This window comes from Glycine soja, chromosome 10, assembly GCF_004193775.1.
Source record: "Glycine soja cultivar W05 chromosome 10, ASM419377v2, whole genome shotgun sequence".
NCBI classification, from domain to species: Eukaryota; Viridiplantae; Streptophyta; class Magnoliopsida; order Fabales; family Fabaceae; genus Glycine; species Glycine soja.
In genome coordinates, this window is record NC_041011.1 from 44560395 (window position 1) to 44578383 (window position 17989).

Sequence of the window (17989 nt, forward strand, 5' to 3'; positions counted from 1 at the left end):
ATATACAGATACACTGATGATGGAGGGACGACTAAAAACTGAGCATATCCACAAAATCGAAGACTAAATTGTGTAAAGTAAAACATTTAGGGACCAACGTTAAGCAGAATGCCACTTTCAAGGATCACATTGTTGGTTAATTCTGTCTCCAATAATTAAACTAATGCTACCTAGGTAGGAAGATGTTGAAATTTTGTGGATTATACATTTTTAATTATTAAATAAAATTTTAGATTATTAATATCAATTATGAAAATAAATTTTATGATACTTTAACTTACTGAGCAATGTTATTTTGCACGAAGTGCAATTAGCACGAAACACATGCATATGTGAGCGGTTATTATTTTTTAAAATAAATGAAAAAACTAAAAAATATAGAAAATATTTTCTAACACAGAAAACAAACGTTTGTGCATATTCGACGAATTAGCTTTCGTACCAAATAACATTTTACCTGCTGTTAAAATAATTTTGAAACATATAAATCATTTTGAACTTATTTGTATAATTTACCGATTAATTATCAGAAAGGAAAAAAAATACCGATAATGATTCACAAGCATAAACCTACGCAAATATAGAATATTAACTTAAGATTTTTATCCAATACTATATAATTCACTTATTTTAACCAACATTTGTATCAGGAACTTGTCTAATAGTAACAAGTTTTATAGTGAAACAAGATTTATTTATTACACTTTACTGCAATAGATACTAATTATGCCTTCTTAATAGCTGCTGCCAATTCATCGTAGGCTACTTCCCAAGCACGGCTCAACTCGTCACTCCATTTGTCCCCAACTGCTGCCTTTATTGTTTTCAGCAGTGCTTCTTTAACCACCTTCAAAATCATCAGCAATGGTTTAGCTCTTACATTTTTCCTTATAATTAAAATTCCATATAACACTTTCAAAAGAGTACGTAATGGTATTGGTCTTCTCATCATCTCAACAAATTATATCAATTAACATCTATAAAATTTTAAGTTGACTTAAATAAATATGATCAGCTAAATGAAAATATATTGTACTTTTTTTTTATCAAAAAATGAATATATATTGAACTGAAGCTTAACCTCAAGAAAAAAATCGAGAGAATCAATGCAACCAAGATAATTGATAATCAATGAACATTGCAATAGATAGTGAAAAAAATTATTAATAACCTCATTCAAAAATAAACATGTCATGGTTTAGTTTACTTTAATTCATTGTTTATGTCATAGTTTAAATGAAAAACGAGACAGAGGTAGCTTAGTTATTTCATTATTAAATCAATTTTTTAATTAAACATTGCTCAAAGAATTCATAATTATAATTTTTTCATAAAAAATTGCAACAGAAAAATATTGATGAGCTAATTAAATGTTATATTTTTAATACTATTTTTAAGATTGCAACATTTTAAGATTGTAGTTATCAAATGCATGAAACAAAAGAAGTGTGTGTTGATCATTATACTGCTCCATGAAAAATTGAAGTATGCATAATTTATTATAACATTTCATTATTTATCATACCACGAACTGAGGATCAGTGACTGCTTTTTGGGCATGAACAGAACCAAGTGCGGCATCAGCCACCACTGTTCCACTTGCTTTAAGTTGACCAGCTGAGTCACGCACCTACAATTCAAAAAATATATAATATGTGACAAGATAGTTATGAAAGAAAAATAATTATCAACAAATACTAATAGAAATTTATATACTATTCCTAGTTCAAGATATGGCAAAAATATAAAATACAATTCAACAAATTAATGTTCATTGATGTTTTAAGAGTGTTAAAATACATGATGCTTAATCTTAAAATTAATCACATAAAATAGTTATAATTTTAGTTGGCTGATACTTACCAATGCAAAAAGCTTTTCAGCATGGCCCGTGAGCTTAGGATTAGTGGGGTCTACTCCATTTGCTAGAAATGAGAACAAGTCCTTTGCTGCAGGTGCTTTCTCCAGTATCCTATTCATTTTTAATCAAACCAAAACCACTCACATTAACAATATATCTTTTTTCAAACACAACAAATTTCCAAAAGAAAAACATAGAATGGAAGACACATGCTTAGAGAGAAAACTTACGAAGTGTAGAACACAACGCTGTATTGAGGAATGTTTGCCTTGAATGCTTCGAATGAGCTACTCACCAAAGCATCTTGCTTCTCAGTGAAAGCAACCATATTTCTTTTTTAATTTTCTGTTATTTCTATTAATTGTTCGATGCAAGTTATGCAACAACTTCACTCCAATATTTGTTTATATAGAGGGCTTGGAGAGTGAGAAAACCAAAGCTTATGTGTTTCTCTTGGCTTGTGGAGGGTGTCAATCAGCATGATGAAGAAGAAACAACGATCTTTTAAAAAATTTAATCAAATAATTTTTTAATTAATCAAATTAAAAAAATAATTGAAGTGTTGTTCTAAATTTAATATGGTTAGTTTATTTATTTTCAGTTTTCATATAAACATAACTATTAATCCAAAAAAAAAATATCACAGTTTTTAACATTTCCTTTCTTCCTCGAGAAAAACCAACTTTCCAAGACTCTCTATTCTCTACTATTAAGGTAAATTTTATGTAGACTCTACTAATTAAATTGAGCCCAAATTATTGAATAGAGGCACTATGAGATTTAACCCAATGATGAAAAAGGAAACAGAAAATTGTCAAAAAGCATGTTTTCAAAATTCACTTTATTTTTTTTTAAAAAAAAATAAATTCTTTTTTATAAAAATAAAAGAAGTAAATCTACAAGATTGAAAAAATAACAGTATACGAGAAGGTATATATCACCAGATAAAATAATAAATAGACACTAGAGAGATTTATTTATAAATGTATCTTCAATAATAAGGATTAAATAAAATTCAGTATACATAAATTTTATAATAATTTATATGTTATTTTCTTTTTTAATGAGTGAAAAATAAATTACCTTTTTTTGCAGCAACTAAATTACTTTAGGATTAATTAATTGAAAACTCTTTTTTTTGTTTAATATTTATTATTTATTTCCGTTCTAAATATTATGAATACTTGTTAAAATTATTTTCTTAAAAGTAATATAAGTAAATTATATAAAATAAGTTTACACAATAATTTCTTGAAGAATATAAAAGGCAATTTCGTGTGGTGCATGAAAGACAACTGTGACGTTTGTGGATGTGTTAGCCGATTAAGACTAGGTTGGCTTCTCATTCTTCCAGTGGGACTTTTGTAATTTAAACACCTTGGTGCTGGGTAAAGTCATGTTTTTTTAATTATATTTTTATATATTATATATCAGAAATATATAATTTATAATAAAAATAAAAAAATAAATATGATCCGACATTTTTAATAAAGTTGTGATGTAGTTTTAGACTTTTTGTTCAGCACATGTATCTTTTATTGAAAAAAAAATCTCCTATAAATCATTATAATTATAAATGATAAAACTTTTTTAATTACTTAATGCAACTTAATTTTTAGAACTTCAACTCAAAATTTCTAGTTAAACTAGAGTTTTCAAATCCAAGTTTACAATAGTTATTTAATTTATGATGACAAAAGATATTAATATTTTTACTTCATTTTTATTTTATTTATTGTGTAATTTAATATTTATTTATTATTGTTTTAAAATATAAAAAATGATGCAACTTGAATTGGTAATTACATTTAATTGAATTACATTCGAAATTATATTTACTCGAATACAATATAAGATCTCACAGTTAACTTAATCTGTGAAATTTTGAAAAATACTTTTACACTATATAATCTCTTTGAAAGACAATTGTAATATTAATTTATCTATCTCATCCATAGATTAAGAAAATGTGTTAAATATGTATTCTTTTAAATACTCATAGATTTTATTTTTTTAATTACGTAGGAAGTTAGTATTTTCTATTTTTTTTCGCTAAATATTAAAAAATATTTTTATTTTATAAAATAAGAAAAATTTAAATTAATTTTTTTAGTCCTCTAATTTATTTTTTAAATTCAATTTGGTCTTTTAGTTTTTTTTTTAATTTCATCCTTTAATTTTTTAAAACGATTCAATTTAGTCATTCAGTCTAAATGGTAAGAAAATACATATTATATATAACTGCATATTTTGCCACTAAATAATTTTAAATCGTCACAAAATAAATATTTTTCCAAAAAATTGATCGATTTTAAAAATTAAATAACCAAATTCAACCATAAAAAATTAGAAGATGAAATTTAACTTAAATAATAAATAATTGGAAAAGAAACTAATTTGATATCAAGACTTGAGCTGCATTATAGCTAATAGCTTTTCCCTTCCGATTTTTAAACAAGACACTGAAGTGCTAAACTTTGTACGTAAATAAATGATTAATCGTTGTTATTTCTAAATGATAAAAAAACAAATGATTTTTTTTCTCACCAAATAAGATATTATATATAACTGTAGTACGTACAAGTAATACCCACAAAATTAACATAAACTGTTCTTATGTTGCCCAACAAAAACAAGTCAGCCCAACAAAAAACAAATGATTAATCATCTTTTATCAATATTGTTTGTTATGTAAATCTTTTATTCTATTTTATTTTTTCAAAAGCCAAAATAAATATTATTAATAATGACATGGTTTGAGCACAAGATGTGGCAGACACATGCAAGTAGAGTTAATAGGATTATTAATAAGATTTTTTGGTGGAGATTTGTTGTTTTTTCAAATAGATTTGTGTGTGATTGAGTTTGTAGGGTTAGATACAAGATTCCCCTTATTGTCTTCCTAGAAGCACAAGCTCCAACGAGCATCCTATAACGACCAATAACCAGAATGAAAAAGGAGGAAGGATGAGAACATTTGCAAGAAGCCATGAAAGGAAATAGATGGAAGAAGAAAACTTGAAGGAAAACTTGAAGGAGATGAGTGAAGTATTTCTTAGCCAACATATTTGAAAGGAAAGGATGGAACTTAAAGAATGAGAAGAGAAGGGAAGCGAAGAGAAGTGAGAGCCTTAAAGGGAGAAGAGTTTAAAGACAAGCGAAGGGTGTATAGATAGAGAAAAAATATATATTAATATTAAATTTTTATTTTATTAATATTTAATTTAACACTTAAATATTTTTTCATCTAAATATCTTAAATTTTATGCCTAATCATTATACATATTTATTTCTTTTTCACATAAATATTTATTTCTAATCCTTATAAATTATGGATGACATGAAATTATACGTCTGACAATCTTTTAAGAGTGTGTTTGGATAGAAAATTTTAATTGTGGAAAGTAATTTATTAGAGAATTTAAATTTATTTAATTTAAAATTTATTGTTTAGATGTTTTTTATGAAGAATTTAAATTTTTGGAATTTTAAAACAGAATTTTAAACAACTAAAATTGTGAAATTTTAATTTCCTTTTAAAATGTGAGAAATTGAAATTTTCTTTCTTGATAGTAGAACCTTCCAAAATGTTTTCATGTTTTTTTTGTAACCTTTATTCTCTCTTAAACCTTCTCAAAATTTTCTCGAAATCTCGTTCTCGAATTCGTCACTCATTTTCTTTCACTCTCATAATTTTTTTTATCCAAATACAAAATTTTAAAAATAAAAGAATTTCAATTGAAATACTTGAAATTCTTAAAATTTAAAATTTCTCAAAATTTTACTCCAAAATTATTTTAATTTAGAGACAATTCTCCATTAAACACTATTGATTGAGTACTAAAGATACGTATCTCTTCCACTAAAAATTTGAATTTCAGTTCCTCACATTATCTCGTGAGACCAATCTCTTCTATTAGTCTCAATTTTGTTGGTTACTCATGACAACAAGTTTAATCACATAATAGACATTATATAACATGAAAATTTTAATGATATATCAACAAGGTTAATGGCTTTTTCTTCAGAGGAACAAATTTGATGACTTGTAGCATTATCCAAGCGGAATATAATAAGTTATGTCACCATTTTTTGTAATCATTATTAACCAAAATAATAAAGATTCCAATAAATATTAACCATCAATAAAATTAATAAATATTTTTCACTATCATGCTAATATAAAAAACCAAGATACATGTACAAAATAAATTACACTAATATCGTAGTGAAAAAAAATCAATACAAAAGAAAAAATCAATCAGGGGCTTAGGGCTTACTGTAGTAGTATTGTTCCTTAGCATCACAGAGTCGGCGCTTAGTTTAATTTAATTTTAAATAAATCATTTTTATTTTGCACACAGAACATTTCTATTCAATAACATAGTAATAATATCAAGCAAAATAGTATTGTTTTGCTATATCAAGCAAAATTTTGTTTAAAAAAGTTTTACAAGATCATATAATCACAATTCTCTTCATATATATAAGTTTATTAATTTTTAAAATAACTATCTTAAAATAATTCAAATGATGATTTATAATTAGATTATTTTAAGTGTTAGTGTATAAATATTAAACTTTAAATATATATCGGACTTGAATATTATTATTGAAATTTTTAATTAGATTTTTTTTAAATATGTACAACACACTCTTATTTTGTAATCATGATTTTCGGCATATCTTTTACCGTCATGACTTTTTATAAATAGGAGTAAATACTTTTGACAAAAATAGTCATAATCCAAATTATATGTTAACATTCAACCGAGTGCGAAAGGAAATTGATTGAAACTAATTAAATGAGATTAATGATATACAAATTAACATGATAGTGTTATGTATGGTTTCATGTTAATTTTGTAATATAAAAATTATAATTATTTTTGCTTTTTTTTAAATGTTTTTATCTTATTATTTTATTTTCGTTAACATAAGTTTGTTAAAACAATACTTATTTCATAGAAGAAGAAAAAATGTACAAACCACCGCAAATTCACTAATCATCAAGATGTGAATTTGTCTTGAAATTATAAATAAAAGTACAAGTCATGCATAATACTCTTTCCTGTCCAAATAACAAAAATATTAAGGATAAATAATCAACTTAATCATTAAAAGTGTAATTTGTTGATATATGAATTCCTGAAAAATGAAAAATTATTTTTTTGTCATTGAATATGTAAAAATACAGACAAATTAGTATTGTTGTCAAAGGTAATATTTTTACTGATATGACATGTGAGGAATGAAATGTCATGAGAAAAAAATTATCAAATGAGATATTGGACTAATTTATCATGAAAATTTGGTTGAACTATTTTGTCAATTTTAAAACTATTATATTCTCAAAGTTTCAATCTCAACACAATCATTTCTCATACCATTCTTTTCAACTCATTCTGGAGGACGACAATCGTTCCCCACCGACATCAATGCCGATGACATGGATTGAGACACAATAGCAAAACCAAACACAAATACCTTCATGATAATCACAAATCCAATAAAAAGGAGTACTATCTATATCTAAAAAATCATCAACCTAAATTTCAAAATTTACACAATAATTCATAAAATCAAATGTGTAAGGACCCTCTCATCATCGTAATTAGTGGCCCCAACAAAGTCGCTAAGAACGCCCTCATCATTTGTGTCCTCTTCAATCGTGTGTCTCATCACGACTGGACTAGCAAGGTAAAGGATGGTGGCTTGCCTTTTTGGGTCAATGACCACACTTTGTACTTCCATCAGAGAGGTCGAGGTGGCATTGCCATTGCCGCTTCCGTGTTCTTCCTTGCATCCTCCTCCACTATCTTTCTCTGTCTAGCATTTAGGTTAGGTTGGTATAGTAGAAAGAAAGGTAGACCGGGAAAGATGAGAGAGAAAAAATATGATGGTTGATTTAAAAGTGGAGAGGCTATTGGGTAAAAAAATTCAAAATTGACAAAATAGTCTATAAAAATTTCCATAACAAATTAGTCATATAGAGATAATATCCTATTTGATAATCTTTTCTCATGATATTTCAATCCTCACATGTCACAACAACAAAAATAATATATTTGACCGATAAAAGTAACAATAAGATTGAATTGTTGATTTTTTTATACATTCAGAGATAAAAAAAATAATTTTTCATTTTCAATGACTTATGTGTCAATTGAATTATACTTTTAGAAATTTTAATAGATAGTTACTCAAATATTACCATCAAATATTACCAACAAAGAGAAGGTAGGGTGGGTGGGGCTTCACCTAGCTAAACTCTCACAACTAGAGACATCCTATATTAAGTACTAAGTGCATGCTAGGTTTTTAGTTGTAAAATTATGTTTAAGACAAAAAATCATTTTATTAATAGATCATAATTTTTGTTTATTTTTATTTTTATCCACTAAATCGGTATTGAAATGCACGCCATAGTAATGTCAAGTGTAAATCTAACATTCACATACATGTTACCGAAACCAAACTTTGATGGTAAATTTGTGCGCCTCTCCAAACAAATTACATCCTGATCCCACAATCATTTTGAGTTGTCGACCAGCTTTCAACAAAACACTTCTGCCATTTTCTAAAATGCACAAAGGCTTGGTCAAATGACTGAATGAATCTGCATTAACACGAGGGATGGTCATCAATTTAGTCCAAGAACAACGTTGAACCCCATACTCCTTCATGAGCCACAACAAAATGATCTCCTTTTGAGGTTTCACTTTTGGTTGCTTCCATGGCGGCGTTTCGAAGCGTCGCTGAGGCAAGCCTTCGAATCTCTGCAACCATCCCTGAGACCCCCTTTCTCCTTATCCATTCTCACCCCCGACCAATACGCCCTCCTCAACCGCGCAATCCTCCACGGCGTTTTAACGGAGCCTCATTTGGCCAATACCCACATCAAACACTTGCATGCAATCGTCGCCGACGCCCACGCCACCTTCCTCAGCTTACTCCTCAACGCCGTCCTTCAACTCTACCCCAAACTCCTCCACTCCGTCAAAACGCAGTTACTCAGGCTCACCGAGGAAATGCTTCGCGTTTTGGGTATCGGATACGACGCCGTTTTGCTCTTCCTTTTGCGCCAAATCGCCGCCGCCGATTGCACCGATGCCAACTTATCGCTCTGCTCCGAGTTGCTGACCCTTTTCTTAAAACAATTTGAACCCTTATTGGAAGGCGCGCCTCATGTTTTGTCGTCTGCGTTGTACACGTTTCTTAGGGTTTTATCTGATAAATTTAGGGTTAGCATCGAAAAGTTGGAGATTTTGAAGCGGAGGGAGATTCATCTGTGCGTGAAGATAGTGAGGGAAGAGTTTCGCTTGTGTTTGAAAATTGGGAGGGATTTTATTCGCTTGTTGCAGGATTTGGCTCATGTTCCCGAATTCAAGGCCATATTACAAGACATTGTGTTCAATCCATCTGTGTTTAATGTTGTTGGTTTTAAGGATGTTTGTCAGATTTACTAAACCAGGACTTCGAGTTGGTATTCTCTGCTTAGGATTAGTCCTGAGATGGAGACCCAATTGAGGTTTTTGTTGACGGATATAAAATTGGGGCATCACAAGAGGCAACAGCTTTGGTATGCTAACAAGTTTTGAATGAGCGTGATAAAGAGTTTGTTATAGTCGATATTGTGAGGTTTATATGCTGTGCACACCACCCTCCAAATGAGATCATTCAATCAGATATTTTTCCTAGGTGGGTGCTTATTGGTTGGCTTTTGACTTGTAGGAGTAAACAAGTTGAGGAGAGTGTGAAACTGGCTTTGTTTTATGACTGGCTCTTCTATGATGAAAGGATGGATGGTATCATGAACATCAAGCCGGCGGTTCTGCTCATGGTGCATTCTGTTCCCAAGTTCATCAACGTGACTTGTGCTCTTCTTGAGTTCTTGTCGCATCTTGTGGATCGTTATGACGTGGGACGGAAGGGTGTCATTGTTAAAGGTGTGTCGTCCGCTTTTTGGTTGCTTGTTCGCAAAGGCGTGGTTCGGTCACTCGATGTTTTGAACTTAATCCTGGTATACGAGAGGGTCTGAAAAGGTTGTTATCAGATGGGAAGGTTGGAAGCTCTTAAGGGATTTCTGCCAGAATGATAGTTGCTACTTGCTAATCCACAATGGCCACCTTTGAGTTTCTTCAAAATTTTGTCCTCAATGTAAACCAAGGTAGATAAGAATATGTATCAAACTATATACACAAATGTAAGTTCCAATTCATATTGCTGAAGTATGTATTAAGCAGTGGACACAAATGTAAGTCCCGGTTCTTATTAAGTCAATTGAAAGTTATAAGTTATAACATTACATATACTCCCCCCACGCCCCCTTGAATTTTGGATGCAGCTAACCAAGATAACTTTCAAATGAAATGAAGACCTCAGGGATGGTATTTGCCACAATGGCCAAAGCTACTTGATCTGGATTGGTAACTGGAGCCTGAATTTTGGAAGTGGTTTTGGCTCTTAAAAAGATTATCATTGCCAGTTTGTTGTATATGTGAAGTATATAAGCTGCCAAAATAAATTTGATCTGTGATGAGATATCATTATGTTCTTAATCTATATCTACTAGTGCAGACAAAAGTTCTTGATCTTAAAACACAGTGCAGTTCTTGTTTATTTGCAAGAATTATTGAACATTACTTCTGGTGCAACTTCACGAATCAATACCCTATGGTCCAAATCCAAAGGCTGCAAAAACATAATTTAAGATGAGAATAGTTGAAAGTACAAACTTAAATATGATCGAGTCATGTAAGAAAAATCTGTCAAGCGTTCTGACTACCAATATATCCAGAATGGGAATTTAAGGAATAATGTTACTAGTTAATACAGCAAAGGTTTTAAAAAAAACAATACGCAATTGAATTGCATCCACAAAGGTTTTTAGGGCTTCAAAACAACATCATATTTGCAATTGCAGCTGCATCAACTACTTTTATTAACAAATTTCCATAGTATCGAAGATCACAATAAAACTGCAATTGTGACTGTAATTTAAATCTTGTTTATAGTTAGATTAGCTGTAGTGTGATCTTACATAACTATAACCAGATGGGGCAACCGCGTGAGAATGATATCCAAGTGGAACTCACTCTTGAAGAATACAAAATTTATATATGGTCTAATGTCGCTTATTAACAAATTTGATTGTGTATGGTCTATTTACATTTATCCCAGATGAAACTTGAGAAAAAAAAAAAAAAAATCTTGCCAGTTTAAGTCAGTAGAGTTTTATATTTTTCCTCTCACTCATTTGTCTTTGTTTTCCCTGATTAAAATCTATCCATTGAAGTGAACACAAGATTTTATTTTAGTTTCTTGCACTCTCTACAAATAACTTTGTCTTGGCTCCAATTAACCCAAAAACAGAAAGAGCTTTGCTCCACTATATTCTGAGAATATAACAATTAGAAAATTACTGTGGAATGCTTTAGGCTGATTTATTTATTTAAAAAACTGCTTCTGCAAAGTTTCATTTCTTTGGTACCATTCCGTTCTGTAGGAGAAAATAGGCTGAGCTTCAGTTCTGCCTGTTATTGCATGTTTCAGCTTCCGATAACGTGAATTAATTTCTCGGTTTCCATGTCATGCCGGTGAGAAAAAGTAAGGGACGCCTTGAGCAGAAATAAATTTGCTTCTGATAGGTTCTTGAAATTGGATGCCGCAACTCGTACTCTTACCAAAAGTATTTTCGTTGACCTTTTAATTGTTTATTACAGATTTCAAGAAATCCATGCCTTCTCGTGTTACTAACTAGAGAAGAAAAGCAATCAAATTTTCTTTATAGTAGAATTTATGACCACAAGTAAAATTTATGACCAACTATATCATGTTTACGTAAGGGAAGATCACTAGAATACCATGGTCAGTGGTCACATTTATTTTGTTAATGCTTGATTTTTACGCAACATGTAAACTGTGATAACGAGTAATCATATTATGATTTATTTACTTAAAACTATCTCTTTTTAATCCCTGCACATACTATTTATAATTCCTTAAGATAAGAATTAAATATGATTAGAAATGATAATTAAGATCAAATGAGTAATTAAACTAAAATTTATATTGGAATTTTTTATTTTTTTAAAAAACAGCCACGTTAATTTATTCATGGACAAAAAATACTTCAAGATTTGAAAATTTCCACACGGCGGAGCAGATATTCAATTTCAGTCTCAAAGTCTAGAGTTATATCACTCTGTCCAAATGCCCAGAAACTCGTACTATTTGGGCATTCATCAACTAAAAAGAATTAATGAGTAGGAATTTATTGATGAGTTATTTGTTGGAAGCTAGTGCAACTATAAAGTGCTACTCCGACCTAGTTAGTATACAACCGACAGTCGAATAATGCACGATTGATTTATTAAAGGGTGAGATGAATTGATGATTGCATTCCTCCTGTAAGGTTTTGAGAATTCTTAATTCTTATGATAAAAATTCTCAAGAACATTGATTGAGTGGACCTAGAATCAAATCAATCTGAAAGTAAATTGCATGGACTGAATCAAATGAACCATCAAAGTGTCGCTTAACTACAAAGAAACATTATTTTTGTAACCAAGGGACTGAAACCCCACTAAACACAGACATATATGTACTTTGCCAATAAAACTGTGCAAATTTAACTCTTGCACAGCCTATAACCATCGTTTGATCTAAGTACAACCTTTCACTTTCTTGTGTATGAAAAACTAACATTGAAAATCATTTTCAAGGAAAGAGAACGGCAAGCAAAAAGACGAAAAATTAATTCCTCATGACTAACTCTCACTTTTATCACAGTACCATGAGCATGTTGACTAATTAATAAGGATTCAACTAGTGCTGAAAACTGACCCAAAACAAAATTTAACATTGGACCTGATCCAGTAGTTCAATCAGCGTATCTGGGAAGGTGAACAAACCAGACCAGAAGCATCTGCTCCAATCACTGCAAGATCGCAAACATTACAGAGTTGTCCCTCCTGGCTAGGCACAAAACGTGAAGAACAATATGGGCAAGAGACATCCTTCTGTCCTCGATAGATTGGCACGTAAGTTGCACCACAAATTACAAATGGGTTGCGGAAATCATAGTTCAACTGGGTAGCATCAGTCATAGTTTTTTCAGCAGCTGCTACCACTTGCCTTGCTGCCCTAGCTTGGTTTTCATTGGTAGGATTTGTCTCAAGTAGCCTCCGGGCAAAGTTTGCAGCAGTGGCAAGGTTCTTTGCCTTGAAGCAGACAGTCATTGCATTCTGCAAAGCTAACCTCAAGTGAGGTGTCTGAAGGTTGCAGTGAGTGAAATATGCTGCAAGCTCCTGCTGCCGTACTATATTGTCCTTAACTTCCCTCCTCTTCAGCTCCATCTGCATGCCCAAAACATACTCTTTGACTATGACAATTAGTTCCTTCACATCATCCACTTCCCTCCTTGACTCAACAACAATCAAAGGAATTGTATGAAGAATATTAACAAATGTCTTAAGAGCTTCAGTGAATTTCCCAGCAGTGGTAAGCTTATAACCAGCTCTAAGTTTTTCATCCAACTGAGGCAATTTGAAAGGAAGTGCCGGTGGGCCTCTCACATTAGCACTAGATGACTCAGTCCAACCTCTTTCAACTGCAAGTGATATAATGGGAGCAGAAGAAAATGCCCGGAGATAGGAATGACTGCCAGTATGAAGATCGAGAAACATGGATTTCAGGGGGGCAAAATTCATTATCCCAAGTTGCCGGTTCAGTAACCTCATTGCAGTATCAAAATTTCCAGCAGCTGCATGATCAGCTGCAAGAGATGATTTCTGAATCCATATATGACTTACCGGCATGCCAGGTGTTGGGGTCACAAAAACTGAAGATTGGGTACTGATAGAAGCTTTGGGAGTGTCAGCTTCAGGGCCCAGGCCTAAATCCTCCATCTCCCATCCACCCTCTTCATCATTTTCTTCAGCCACCTCTCCATCCTCCAAAATCGCAGCAACATCTCCATTTTGTAAGCCATCTGCATCAACTATGTCAAGCTCCTCACCCCAATCACCATCAGCAGCCTCATACTCTTCTTCATCAGCGACTCCCCGACCTGTATTGTCAAGCACACCATCAAACATGCCTTGCATGACCCTGAGAAGAGGCCAATCACTTCCACAAATGACAGGTGATGGAGGCATCATGAGAGAAGGTACTTTTCCTGCAGGCAACGATGGAACATTATCTCCCAGTTCAGTTGCAAGCCGCTCTGCAACATCATGTAGCCCATGGACTGATGCAGTGATGTAAGCAAGTGGCAAATGGCCCACATTTTCCAATATCTTGACACGTTCTCGAACATCACCCATATATAGGGCATTGTGAAACTGGCCCATCACATCATTCTTGACTTCAGCAATTTTCAACATCTTGGACAGTTTCTCCATGTTACCAGTGACAAGATAAAGGAAAGACAATCTCTCAAAATTTTTTGTTCTCTGGTATGCATACTCTACAATACCAGCATTGCCTTGGCGAAGAGCCTCAACCCCTAATCGGTACCAGTGATCTTTCTCATCAATTGCTGTTGCTGAAGCAACTGCAATTTGAATGTTCCCACTCTCTAAAGCCAAATTGAACCGAATTTTCTCATCTTTCACAAAATGCAGTGCAACCTCAGGAAAGCCCTTCTGCTGTAGATAAGCAATCATAGCCTGCCCACAAAGCTGTGAGTTCCTTATCATGTTCATGACATGATCATATCTTTTCTTCAAGAGGGAAAGCTTAAAAATATATTCAGTAGCATCAATAATTATTGATCTGTTCTTTCCATCCCTATCCAAGCAGAAGATTGTGTTGCCAGAGACCTTTGTGATATAAATTGGAATGTCCAATGTCTTTATTATCCCATTATCTCCATTGGGAAGACAATATTTGATGTGATTTAGTGTTGTATAAATGAAAACACCATTTTCATCCCAAGCTCCACTTTTTACACGGATAGTCTCATGGAGAGTGCATTGGTGTACAAGTTTCTTGCTAGCAATTATAATGGCATGCTTGCTGAGTAAAGCAACATGTTCCATGTCATCAGACCAGACAACATATTTAATAAACGGGGTCTGAAGTTCACCAAGAACAATCCTCTGCTGAAGATCAAATATAATAACCCTATCCTCAGACCTACATAGCAAGTTGCCTGTTCCTGCATAGAATATAGCATCAGTGGCAATCGGAAGGACACTCTTTTTAACAATATCATTCTTCAAATTTTTTATAAGGACTTGATTGCTGCTCTTCTCCAGCACAGCAAACCGATTACGAGCCACAAAGACTGCAGAAGCTCCATGACCTTTTTTTGCATCTTGCACATCACCCCTACCATAACTGTCCTTTGATATGCAATACAACTCATAAGATCCACCATCTACATCTGAACACAGAAGAAAAGCATTTTCCGTTGGGCTATAGGAAAGAGTCTTTGGGCTTTGATTCAAGCTTAAAGAGCCCGGTCGTCGGAATGGAAGTACTTGTGCATCTCTTTGTGTTGAAAATTCATAGAAACACAGGAACCGATCTTTAGTGTAGAACAATGAATCACCACTAACAACAAATGCAGGCCTTTCTCTCTCCAGCTTGAAAACAATCATGCCACTGTCATGACCAGCTGCCAGCAGATTCATTTCAGGATGGGCTGCAAGAATCCAAAACCTGTCATGCTCTCGGCGGAATGTTTGAATTCCAGTTCTCTTTGTTGCATCCCATATGCGAATACTTTTATCTTCGGAATTTGACACAATGATATCCTGCTTGGCATGGAACATAACACATGAAACATTATTCATGTGCCCTCTCAAGGTGTCCACTTCCCATGCCTTTGTGTCTGAAAATAGAGATACAAATCATTAACAGCATAAACAGCATCTCAAACACTACAAGCTTATTATTCACCACATCCCACAATATTTATATTTAATGCATCCAATAAACTGGGTATACATCAATTGAAAACAGTAAACAAACAAACAAGGCCTTAGTTTTCAGTTTCACCCCAACAACTACTGCCATGTTTGGTTCTGCTGCACAAAACTCCAAACAGTGGTTTGTCGATGTTGAACGAGATTTTGCTAGGAAATTATTGATGCTTGATTAAAAATTTGAGTTTGAATAGAAGCGAAAAATGCATATTCAACATGAGGGCAAAAATCTTATACCGACTTTTACTCGAAACTAGCCTTTGAGATAAAAGTTTTCAATCACAAATCACTTCACTTTGAACTCAACCTTAACCAATATCAATTATACAAAATTCAAATTCGCAAACCCTCACCCAAACATACTAAAGATGCAAGTTCATCCACACACAGACACACTTAAATAGTAGTATATAATAACCAGAACAGCATCAAACCAACACAAAAATCTGACACACTCCCACGCCCCAGGCCTGATTTTTCAGGTTTACTGAGAGAAGGAAGCTAGCAGTTGACTAGTTATAGCTTCTACATCCCAGGCGTGATTTCTTGCTATTTAATGGGTTTTCAAACATGCAATATGTTTTATTACAAACATGTCATCGGGATAAAAGTTTTCAAAATATAAATAAACTACTCCACTTAAAACTCAATCTTAACCAAAACCAAGTTTGCAATCACTCACCCAAACACAATAATCAGAACAGCATCAATCAATCCTATACATACAAAATTCCAGCGAGCTCAGCATTATATGAAATTGAGTAATTTACCATTCATCCTCCAAAGTTTGACTTGGCGATCATCGGCAGCGGATACAATGAGAGGCAGCGTGGGATGGAAGGAAGCCCAATTAACACCGCGGTCATGGCCTTCCAAAACATACTTAACAACGGCATCCACGCCGCCGAAGAGATCAGTGTTCATCTGGCTGAGACGAAGGATATCGTCGGCCGGGGACGCGGATTTCCGCTTGAGAGAGCTGATGTCCCAGACGCGAACGGTCTGGTCGAGCGAAGCTGACACAACGAGATCCTCTTTGGGATGGAACAAAGCGCACATGACATAGTGGTTGTGGCCAGTCAAAACGGAGATGCAAGTGCGAGATTGCCAGTTCCAGATGCGAATGGTTTGGTCGTCGCTGGCGCTGACAATCCAGGGATTCTCGTGGTGGAACTGCACGGTGCGGATATAGTCGAGGTGGCCCAGGAGGGTGAAGAGGCAGCGGTGGAGCTTGTAGTTCCACACCTTGATTTTGTAATCGTCACCTGCGGGTGAGATTAGATTAGATTGGGGTTAGCAAGGTTCGGATCTGAGGAAATGATATGTAGATCTAGTTAAATTTGTTACCTCCGGAGACGAAGAGGGGTTGGGAGTGGTGGAAATGGACGCCGCGGACGGGGCCGTCGTGCTCGTCGAACTTGTCGATTAGGGTTCCCATGCGGTAGTCCCAGAGCTGGATGACGCCGCTGTGGAGACTCGCCAGGATCCATGGCCGCTTCGGGTGGAAACTCAGGCCCTTCACTCTGTTACTCTTCGTCTCGAATTTCGTCAACATCTTCCTCTGTTGTGATTAGGGTTAGGTTTGAAATGAGATCAGAGGAGAAAAAGAAGAAAGAGGGTTTTGGGAAGATGAGATTCAGATCTGCTATCCCTCGTCACCCTCGAATCGAGCATATCCCCCAGTTTACTATAGTGTGCGTGCTGATTCGGGTCTGTATATATACCTCCTTTTTTTTTGTTGTTGGGCTTCAAACTTCCTAGTAATCTACTTATTTGTAATTTAGCGTAAATTGTGTACTTGGTTTTTGTATGTATCATCAAGAAAAAAAAAGTTGAAGTTAGCTAAAAAAAAATAAAATTTTGAATAATATTTATATTTGAATTTTTCATGACTAATGATGTGTTTATTATATATTATTGGTTAAACTTTGTATTATTTTATACATCTTAAATTATTTTTCATAAAAATAATAATTTAATCCTCAATTATAAATAAAAAGATCTATCTAAAGGATCTAACAAATCTAAAAAATTAAGGAGGATGGACCTACTGGGATGTGGACACCTGAGTGAAAATAATTTTTTGATTAACAACACGATGATACGATAAATGGCCGTGGTTTTTGAGTGATTTTGATGTTTAAGTCATAAAGTTTTTAAGATACATCAAGAAACAAGTGAAATTATTCAT

General features: G+C 33.3%; 2 protein-coding genes and 1 pseudogene across 2 annotated transcripts; 1 reads left to right on the plus strand and 2 right to left on the minus strand.

Annotated features, from left to right (window-relative positions):
• Positions 1 to 581: 581 nt before the first annotated feature.
• LOC114369824 (leghemoglobin A) lies at positions 582 to 2335 on the minus strand. The gene is made up of 4 exons (XM_028327080.1): positions 2092 to 2335; positions 1864 to 1972; positions 1526 to 1630; positions 582 to 847 (listed from the first exon to the last, which is right to left on the minus strand). Exons 1-4 carry the CDS (start codon positions 2187 to 2189, stop codon positions 725 to 727), a joined length of 435 nt encoding a protein of 144 aa, XP_028182881.1. The 5' UTR covers positions 2190 to 2335; the 3' UTR covers positions 582 to 724.
• A 6143-nt stretch (positions 2336 to 8478) lies between these two features.
• Positions 8479 to 10403, plus strand: LOC114370184 (annotated as a pseudogene).
• A 1939-nt stretch (positions 10404 to 12342) lies between these two features.
• Positions 12343 to 17504, minus strand: LOC114370839 (coatomer subunit alpha-2-like). Its single transcript, XM_028328228.1, has 3 exons — positions 17146 to 17504; positions 16569 to 17063; positions 12343 to 15704 (listed from the first exon to the last, which is right to left on the minus strand). The coding sequence occupies exons 1-3, from the start codon at positions 17351 to 17353 to the stop codon at positions 12751 to 12753; spliced, it is 3657 nt and encodes a 1218-aa protein (XP_028184029.1). The 5' UTR covers positions 17354 to 17504; the 3' UTR covers positions 12343 to 12750.
• Positions 17505 to 17989: the final 485 nt, after the last annotated feature.